This window comes from Salmo salar, chromosome ssa02, assembly GCF_905237065.1.
Source record: "Salmo salar chromosome ssa02, Ssal_v3.1, whole genome shotgun sequence".
Lineage (NCBI taxonomy): Eukaryota > Metazoa > Chordata > Actinopteri > Salmoniformes > Salmonidae > Salmo > Salmo salar.
In genome coordinates this window covers 92257632-92268302 of record NC_059443.1, presented here as the reverse complement: position 1 = coordinate 92268302, position 10671 = coordinate 92257632, and the positions used below count along the sequence as shown (strand labels likewise).

At 43.1% G+C, this 10671-nt stretch overlaps 1 protein-coding gene across 2 annotated transcripts; it reads left to right on the top strand.

The window, feature by feature from the left end:
• The first annotated feature begins 624 nt into the window (after positions 1–624).
• LOC106593138 (zinc finger protein 883-like) lies at positions 625–7820 on the top strand. Of its 2 annotated transcripts, XR_006763538.1 has the most exons (3): positions 625–1489; positions 5780–7525; positions 7653–7820. XR_006763538.1 is itself a non-coding variant. In XM_045712302.1 (2 exons), the coding sequence occupies exons 1-2, from the start codon at positions 1126–1128 to the stop codon at positions 7042–7044; spliced, it is 1629 nt and encodes a 542-aa protein (XP_045568258.1). In that variant the 5' UTR covers positions 625–1125; the 3' UTR covers positions 7045–7820. The 2 variants fall into 2 exon arrangements, 1 of the variants encoding a protein (XP_045568258.1); XM_045712302.1 differs by having other exon boundaries at positions 5780–7820.
• Positions 7821–10671: the final 2851 nt, after the last annotated feature.

Sequence of the window (10671 nt, the reverse complement as noted above, 5' to 3'; positions counted from 1 at the left end):
AAAGTAGTAAGAAAAGAAATGTTTATTTTTTACAGTTGCATCATTAACCTTAGTGAGTGCATTTATTTTTGTACTGGTCCCCCCCTGGTGATACAAGGAAATCTGTATGGGCAATTTTTTACATTTATTTTACCTTTATTTAACTTGTCAAGTCAGTTAAGAACAAATTCTTATTTACAATGATGGCCTACCAGGGAACTGTGGGTTAACTGCCTTGTTCTAGGGGCAGAACAACAGATTTGTACCTTGTCAGCTCAGGGGGATTTGAACTTGCAACCTTTCGGGTTACTAGTCCAACGCTCTAACCACTAGGCTACCCTGCCACCCCCGATAGTGTCACCGTAACAGAAAAGGGGATGGAGTTATGTGGTCCAGGATGAGATGAGGGCCGACGGAATTCAATTCCTCTTAGGAACTGATAGGGAAACAAGGGGGGCACTGGAATGGGTAATGGTTGTATGGTAGACTAAATGTTTTTTTGGGGGAAATGTATTGATTTAGACAGGGAGAGGTTGTATGACAGGGTCAGAGACCGTTTGGACTGGGAGAATGGGGATTGGGTGGGTGGTGATGGGAGTAGTTTAGTTTGTAAGGGAATTATTTTTATTGAGTTAGAAATGCAGGGTTAGATAAGACAAGAATATAGCGGTATTGGTAGGTCGTAACCGGTCTCCCACTCCAGTACAGTAGGGGGCGGTGTTGGCACCTCTCGGTCGGTTAAATAAAAACTAAAAGAAGAACAACAACAACAGCTGGTCAGCCATCTCGGTAGCTTGCTAGCCAACATAGCGGAAACGTTCAAGCTTTTAAGACGTTTTCTGATATATGAGCCACTGTGTTTTGAACACATTTCTGTCGTCTAACTAGTTACCCCATTTAATTTAATATTTACGTTGTTATTGGTCAGCTAACTAGCTTGTTAAGTTAGCATTAGCCTAGTTAGCTAACGTAGCGGGCTGGTTGAGTTAGCATTAGCCTAGCTAGCTAACGTAGCTGGCTGGTTAAGTTAGCATTAGCCTAGCTAGCTAACATAGCTGGCTGGTTGTTGAGTTAGCATTAGCCTAGCTAGCTAACGTAGCTGGCTGGTTGAGTTAGCATTAGCCTAGCTAGCTAACATCCCCGACCATGAGTTCACCAAGCTACTCGCCTCCTGCTGAAGAGGAGGAGGAGGAGGTGGTCTGCTGGACGGAGGAAGAGGGTTTGTGGCTGAACGTTGTCGTGAAAGAGGAGAATGAAGAGGAGGATGTCGCAGTAAAACAAGAAGAGGAGGAAGGTGAGGCTGTTACAGTGAAACAAGAAGAGAAAGACACATTCAGAGTGAAAGAAGAGGAAGACGCGTTCAGAGTGAAAGAGGAAGAGGAGGATGTCACAGTAAAAGAAGAGGGGGAAGAGGAGAAAGAGGAAGATGCAGTTTTTGCAGTGAAGGAGGAGAAAGAGGGGGAGATAACTGTCATATTGGAAGATGAGACAGGAGATCTGACTAACACCGGTAAGTACTGTCTTAACCCTTGTCTTGTCTTATTAATAAGGTAATAAAAAAGACCCTCCACTATGTTTAACAACAGAGAAAAAAACCCTAAATTATATATATATATGTTTTCAACTGGAAATTAGATGACTTTGTTCATCACCTTCACCTTTGTTCATATTTCCGTGAAAGCTGTACACCACAAGGGTATAAAGATTGTCTTAGGGTCATTTTTTCACCCGGCAGTTATTAAAATCATTTACACACACACACACACACACACACACAATGAGAACGAGTGGGAAATAAGAATAGAGATTCCAATGTATCTCGTAATCAATATTTCTCAGATTCTAGGATGCAGGTCGATCGTTTTTCAGGAGCCAGTTTTTATGATGTCAGGGGAGGGGGAGCCAGTGCCCCCCCCCCCAAATGTGGAATATGAAATAATTTTGACATAACATTTTTTGCTATCGTTCTTTTTTTTACATCCGTTATTAGACAGTGGCAACGCGGAACACTAATTTAACCCACACATTAGAGGGACGGCTTTAGGCGGAACACAACAGTATCGTACCACTTGCAAAACGATATGACAACAATAACGTCTAATGTAACTGGTCCCCCCCTCCAACAGTACAACTGGGCCCAGCTTGCCCCCCCAGTTGAAATGGTCTAGAACCACGACTGGATGGAGGGGGGGGGGGGGGGTTGATGAAACTCCAACCGAATCCTATGACCTGAGAAAGTGATATTAGCTTTAAGGACTTAACAAATGCCTGAATTGAACAAACATCAACCACATTGTGGAAGCAACTGCAACAATGTTTGTTTGTATCACTCATCAACCTCTCTGATATTAACGAAGAATCAACAGGCTCTATTTACAACAACTAAATAATACCATAGTATAATATATAATATATATTTAACAATCCAAACACCTGTTATGGGAACATCTGAGAGGGAAGGGGGGTTGTAATTATATCACCTGTAAGGGGGAACATCTGAGAGGGAAGGATTGTAATTATATCACCTGTGATGGAAGATATCCATGTAGATGACAGAGATTTAATACATTATACAACATGATAATAACCATCTCCAAAACTCAGAGACAAAGTGGAGGTCAGCTGCATGTGACATTCAAGAAGATACTGAGCAAAGAGCTAGTTTCCGAGACTTGGTGAGTTTCATTAAGAAGCAGGCTAGTATAATCTCATATCCTATATTCAGCATTAAGAGGCAGGCTAGTATAATCTCATATCCTATATTCAGCGTTAAGCGGCAGGCTAGTATAATCTCATATCCTATATTCAGGCTAGGATAATCTCATATCCTATATTCAGGCTGGGATAATCTCATATCCTATATTCAGCATTAAGAGGCAAGCTTGGATAATCTCATATCCTATATTCAGCATTAAGAGGCAGGCTAGAATAATCTCATATCCTATATTCAGCATTAAGAGGCAGGCTAGAATCATCTCATATCCTATATTCAGCATTAAGAGGCAGGCTGGGATAATCTCATATCCTATATTCAGCATTAAGAGGCAGGCTGGGATAATCTCATATCCTATATTCAGGCTGGGATAATCTCATATCCTATATTCAGCATTAAGAGGCAGGCTAGAATAATCTCATATCCTATATTCAGCATTAAGAGGCAGGCTGGGATAATCCCATATCCTATATTCAGGCTAGAATAATCTCATATCCTATATTCAGGCTGGGATAATCTCATATCCTATATTCAGCATTAAGAGGCAGGCTAGGGTAATCTCATATCCTATATTCAGCATTAAGAGGCAGGCTAGTATAATCTCATATCCTATATTCAGCATTAAGAGGCAGGCTGGGATAATCGCATATCCTATATTCAGCATTAAGAGGCAGGCTGGGATAATCTCATATCCTATATTCAGGCTGGGATAATCTCATATCCTATATTCAGCATTAAGAGGCAGGCTGGGATCATCTCATATCCTATATTCAGCATTAAGAGGCAGGCTGGGATAATCTCATATCCTATATTCAGGCTGGGATAATCTCATATCCTATATTCAGCATTAAGAGGCAGGCTGGGATAATCTCATATCCTATATTCAGCATTAAGAGGCAGGCTGGGATAATCTCATATCCTATATTCAGGCTGGGATAATCTCATATCCTATATTCAGCATTAAGAGGCAGGCTGGGATAATCTCATATCATATATTCAGCATTAAGAGGCAGGCTAGGGTAATCTCATATCCTATATTCAGCATTAAGAGGCAGGCTAGAATAATCTCATATCCTATATTCAGGCTAGAATAATCTCATATCCTATATTCAGGCTGGGATAATCTCATATCCTATATTCAGCATTAAGAGGCAGGCTAGGATAATCTCATATCCTATAATCAGCATTAAGAGGCAGGCTGGGATAACCTCATATCCTATATTCAGCATTAAGAGGCAGGCTTGTATAATCTCATATCCTATATTCAGCATTAAGAGGCAGGCTGGGATAATCTCATATCCTATATTCAGGCTGGGATAATCTCATATCCTATATTCAGCATTAAGAGGCAGGCTGGGATAATCTCATATCCTATATTCAGCATTAAGAGGCAGGCTTGTATAATCTCATATCCTATATTCAGCATTAAGAGTCAGGCTAGTATAATCTCATGTCCTATATTCAGCATTAAGAGGCAGGCTGGGATAATCTCATATCCTATATTCAGGCTGGTATAATCTCATATCCTATATTCAGCATTAAGAGGCAGGCTTGGATAATCTCATATCCTATAATCAGCATTAAGAGGCAGGCTGGGATAATCTCATATCCTATATTCAGCATTAAGAGGCAGGCTGGGATAATCTCATATCCTATATTCAGTAACACCCAAGACTTGGTGAGTTTCATTAAGAAGCAGGCTAGGTTCTTATAGGTTTATAATGTTATGATTATTGATTGATTATCAATCATTATATTTGGTTGTGATAGTTGAAAAAATACTTATTTTGGATGCAGCAGTTGTTAGCTTAAATGCTGACGCGCTAGGCTGGTAGCAAAGCTGTTAGCTAGAATGCTAACGCTTATTGACATAGGCTGGTAGGAAAGCTGTTAGCTTGAATGCTAACGCTTATTGACATAGGCTGGTAGGAAAGCTGTTAGCTTGAATGCTAACGCTTATTGACATAGGCTGGTAGCAAAGCTGTTAGCTTGAATGCTAACGCTTGTTGACATAGGCTGGTAGCAAAGCTGTTAGCTTGAATGCTAACGCTTATTGACATAGGCTGGTAGCAAAGCTGTTAGCTCGAATGCTAACGCTTATTGACATAGGCTGGTAGCAAAGCTGTTAGCTGGAATGCTAACGCTTATTGACATAGGCTGGTAGCAAAGCTGTTAGCTGGAATGCTAACGCTTATTCACATAGGCTGGTAGCAAAGTTGTTAGCTTGAATGCTAACGCTTATTGACATAGGATGGTAGCAAAGCTGTTAGCTAGAATGCTAACGCTTATTGACATAGGCTGGTAGCAAAGCTAGCCAAAGGGCATTTTACTGGTTGAAGTGTTTTTTAAAAGTATAAAGCAGTTGATTTGCGACAACACAAACATTATATTAAGCAGGACATTCAAACGAGCCTGTACAATTATAATCCAAAAGTAAAATGTGAAATGCACTCATATGCAACCTGTAAATGGAGGCTATATTAGCTGTCAGCCTATGAGAACTCCCCTGAGTTTTCCCCCATGGTGGTGAATTAGTAAATAGACAAAGAGTTTAATGTGAGTTTCCTTGAGTAGCACTCCTGATCTTGTGCTGTAATATTCAGAATACATTGTGAAAAACTAAAATCTTTGCTCACCATTTTTGCTCCAGGCCGATATAGTACATCCATAACTAGTGGTTTCCTCATTACCAGATATAGTACATCCATAACTATCGGTTTCCTCATTAGCAGGGAGGAGTTTCTGCAACCAGATCGCTCTCGTGCCGCAATTTTAGCAAACACAGAAAGGGGCCTCTATTGGAGACCAAAAATCGTCTGGCACACTGCTTAGGGGTTCAGTAACTGTAATAACTTATTTCTAGCCTACAATCATCGATGTTACTACTAATGTGGGGGAAAAATAAGACAGAATATGGCTATTGTTGGTCACTTGACTGTCTAATCAAATCAATTGTCAAATAAGTAATTAAAAGCATTTAAACATTCATTACAGACATACAGCACCATCCCCTTTCAGCTAAAAGGAACAGTGGATTACCGCTGTTGTGGGCCTTTAATCAGCTGTCTGACTTTGTCGTTCACACAGGAGAGAGACGTGACTACCGTGGATCCTCCGGGGAGCCTCAACAACCTCATGATGCTGACGAGGCAGAGAAGAGTCTCTCCAGATCAGAACACCTCAATAAACACCTGCAGAGATCCACAGGGAAGAGAACTCACTGCTGCTCTGACTGTGGGAAGAGATTCACCTCTTCATCAGATCTTAAAATACACCAGAGAATCCATACAGGAGAGAAACCTTATAGCTGCTCCGACTGCGCAAGGAGTTTTACGACACGAAGCCAGATGATATCTCATCGGAGAACACACACGGGAGAAAAACCTTTCAGCTGTGATCGATGTGGGAAGAGTTTTGCTCAGTCAGGCAACCTGACAATTCACCAGAGAACACACACGGGTGAGAAGCCTTACCACTGCTCTGACTGTGGAATGAGTTTTACTACCTCGGGTGGACTGATATCGCACCAGAAAACACACACAGGAGATCAGTGTGGGAAGAGCTTTGCTGCCGCAAGGAACCTGATAGTTCACCAGAGAGAAAACACGGTTGCTCTGACTGTACACCAGAGAAGCTACACTGGAGAGAAACCGTACCACTGTTCAGACTGTGGGATGAGTTTTACCACCTCAAGTGGACTGATATCACACCAGAGGATCCACACCGGAGAGAAACTATACCACTGCTCAGATTGCGGGATGAGTTTTGCTGGATTAGACAAACTGACTGTACACCAGCGATTACACACAGAGAGGACTTATAGCTGTGATCAATGTGGGAAAAACTTTGCTGCGGCAACAAACCTGATCGTTCACCAGAGAACACACACGGGAGAGAAACCTTACAGCTGTGATGAATGTGGGAAGAGATTTACTCAGTCGGCGCACCTGACTGTACACCAGAGAACCCATACAGGAGAGCAGCCTTATAGCTGTGATCAATGTGGGAAACATTTTGCTTTGCCAGGAAACTTGACTGTCCACAAGAGAACACACACTGGAGAAAAACCTTACAGCTGTGATGTATGTGAGGATAGTTTTGCCACCTGGACAGCCCTGGCTACACACAAACGAATCCACACCGGCGAGAAACCGTACCATTGCTCCGACTGTGGAATGAGCTTTACTTCCTCAAGCGACCTGAGAAGACACCAGAGAAAACATACAGGAGAGAAACCTTATAGCTGTGATCAGTGTGGGAAGAGTTTTATTCGATCAGACTCCCTGGCAAAACACAAGAAAATTCACGCAGGAGATCCAGACCTGGGTAGTAGAACACAGAGTGTGGAATGATCTCCACCACCAGACCTGGGTAGTAGAACACAGAGTGTGGAATGATCTCCACCACCAGACCTGGGTAGTAGAACACAGAGTGTGGAATGATCTCCACCACCAGACCTGGGTAGTAGAAGACAGAGTAATGATCTATTTGTAATCTAACTGTTGATGTTTGTGTTCAACTTGTTTCATAATAATACAAAATAATATAATTTATAGTATTGTAAAATCATACAACTTTTGACAGCTCTAATGTCAAATGATCACATTTTGAATTTTTGTAAATTATGGAACATTTATAGAAAATGTTATAGAAGGAGCATCGGGACAATAAATGTGATGTTTTTGATTTAGTTGGAGACCCTAGAAGCTTTCACATTCCAGATGTTGCTGTATATAAACAGAAGAACGAGTTTATAATGTCACGTAGCCTCGGCTCCACGTTTCACTGACGTTCCTCTCCTAAAGCCTGAGGAAGTTCATGTTGGAGAAGTAGGTATGAGAGCAGCCTGATTACCTGTGGCTGATTGGCTGATTGGCTGATTACCTGTGGCTGATTGGCTGATTGTCTGAGATTGTACGCCATTTTCCCAAAACAAACCACCTTTTCCATCCCTCTTCAGAAACAGAGTTAAGCTAAGAAAACCCTCCTCAGTCTTCTAAAAACCTAACCCTGGGACCCTGGCCCTGGGACCCTGGCCCTGGAACCCTGACCCTGGCACCCTGACCCTGGCACCCTGACCCTGGCACCCTGACCCTGGGACCCTGACCCTGGAACCCTGGGACCCTAACCCTGGAACCCTGGGACCCTGACCCTGGGACCCTAACCCTGGAACCCTGACCCTGGAACCCTGACCCTGGAACCCTGACCCTGGAACCCTGGGACCCTAACCCTGGAACCCTGACCCTGGAACCCTGACCCTGGAACCCTGGGACCCTAACCCTGGAACCCTGGGATTGAGTCTTATTTTCCAGTAGGGACAATGACACACATTTTAAATGCCAAACACCAGAATGTCTTTTCCAAGAAATGCTGAATGTTCCTGAATGGTCCAGTCTCAGTCCTGACTTTTAAATCTACCTGAAAAGGTTTAAATATTACTGTCCATCAATAATTCACAACCAAATTTTATTTTAAGTTTGAGCAAATTGTGACAAAAACAATGAATATATATATATATGAGTTGTTCAAGGTTGGTAGAATCTTATTCAAAATAATGTTTAATGGATGCCAAGTATTAACTAAGGAGGGTGGAGACTTAAGTCAAATTATGTTTCATATTTGTAAAATAAATAAATAAAATATTGTATAGTTCTGTAGGAGGAAAAAAAATCCTAACTAATCTCTTTTTTTAATTTAATTTTAAGGCGTCAAAATGTGAAGACTGTAATGGGTGTAGACATTCACTAGGCAGTGTACCTGTACACCTAGAGGGAGAGAGACTTATTTCCCTCATTAAAATGCAAATCCTTTTATAACATTTTTGACATGCGTTTTTCTGGATATTTTTGTTGTTATTCTGTCTCTCACTGTTCAAATAAACCTACCATTAAAATTATAGACTGATCATTTCTCTGTCAGTGGGCAAATGTACAAAATCAGCAGGGAATCAAATACTTTTTTCCCCCCACTGTAGATGTTTACAGGACATTATGCAGTATAAGGGTCATACAGTAGGTTAAAGGACCTCTATATGAGAGGGGGTTAGAGGTTAAGGGTCATACAGTATGTTGAAGGACCTCTATATGAGAGAGAGAGGGGGTCAGAGGTTAAGGGTCATACAGTATGTTAAAGGACCTCTATATGAGAGAGAGAGGGGGGGTTAGAGATTAAGGGTCATACAGTATGTTAAAGGACCTCTATATGAGAGAGAGAGAGAGAGAGAGAGGTTAAGGGTCATACAGTATGTTAAAGGACCTCTATATGAGAGAGAGAGAGAGAGAGGGGGTTAGAGGTTAAGGGTCATACAGTATGTTAAAGGACCTCTATATGAGAGAGAGAGAGGGTTAGAGGTTAAGGGTCATACAGTATGTTAAAGGACCTCTATATGAGAGAGAGAGAGAGAGAGGTTAAGGGTCATACGGTATGTTAAAGGACCTCTATATGAGAGAGAGAGAGAGAGAGAGGGGGTCAGCTGGTGCGCGATGTCTAATATTAAAGAAGTCTCGTTGTTTTGCTCGCCTGAGGTAGAATACCTCATGATAAGCTGTAGACCACACTACCTACCAAGAGAGTTCCCATCTATATTATCCATAGCCGTCTATTTACCACCACAGACCGATGCTGGAACTAAGACCACTCTCAAACCAACTCTATAAGGCCATAAGCAAAGAAGAAAATGCTCACCCAGAAACAGCGCTCCCTAGTGGCCGGGGACTTTAAAGCAGGAAAACTTAAATCAGTTTAACCAAATGTTTTACCAGCATGTCACGTGCAACCAGAGGGAGAAAAAAAACTCTGGACCGCTGTTACTCCACACACACAGAGACGCGTACAAAGCTCTCCCTCGCCCTCCATTTGGTAAATCCGACCACAATTCTACCCTCCTGATTCCTGCTTACAAGATGCGCTGACCAACTGGCAAGTGTCTTCACTGACATTTTCAACGTCTCCCTGACCGAGTCTGTAATACCTACATGTTTCAAGCAGACCACCGTAGTCCCTGTGCTCAAGGAAGCGAAGGTAACCTGCCTAAATGACTATCGACCCGTAGCACTCACATCGGTAGCCATGAAGTGCTTTGGAAGGCTGGTCATGGCTCACATCAACAGCATCCTCGCCCCAATAGATCCACAGATGATGCAATCGCACTCCACACTGCCCTTTCCCACCTGGACAAAAGGAACATCTATGTGAGAATGCTGTTCATTGACTACAGCTCAGCGTTCAACACCATAGTGCCCTCAAAGCTCATCACTAAGCTAAGGATCCTGGGACTAAACACCTCCCTCTGCAACTGGATCCTGGACTTCCTGACGGGCCGCCCCCAGGTGGTAAGGGTAGGTAACAACACATTCGCCACGCTGATCCTCAACAAGGGGGGCCCCTCAGGGGTGCGTGCTCAGTCCCCTCCTATACTCCCTGTTCACCCACGACTGCGTGGCCAGGCACGACTCCAACATCATCATCAAGTTTGCTGACGACACAACAGCGGTAGGCCTGATCAACGATGAGACAGTCAATAGGGAGGAGGTCAGAAAACTGGCAGTGTGGTGCCAGGACAAAGGAGCTGATCGTGGACTGCAGGAAAAGGCGGGCCGAACAGGCCCCCATTAACATCGACCGTGCTGTTGTGGAGCGGGTCGAGAGTTTCAAGTTCCATGGTGTCCACTACACCAACGAACTACAATGGTCCAAACACACCAAGACAGTCGCGAAGAGGGCACAACAAAATCTTTCCCCCCTCAGGAGACTGAAAAGGTTTGGCATGGGTCCCCAGATCCTCAAAAAGTTATACAGCTGCACCATCGAGAGCATCCTGACCGGTTGCATCACCGCCTGGTATGACAACTGCTCGGCATCTGACTATAAGGCACTACAGAGGGCAATGCGAACGCCCCAGTACATCACTGGGGCCAAGCTTCCTGCAATCCAGGACCTCTATACCAGGCGGTGTCAGAGGAAAGCCCCAAAAATTGTCA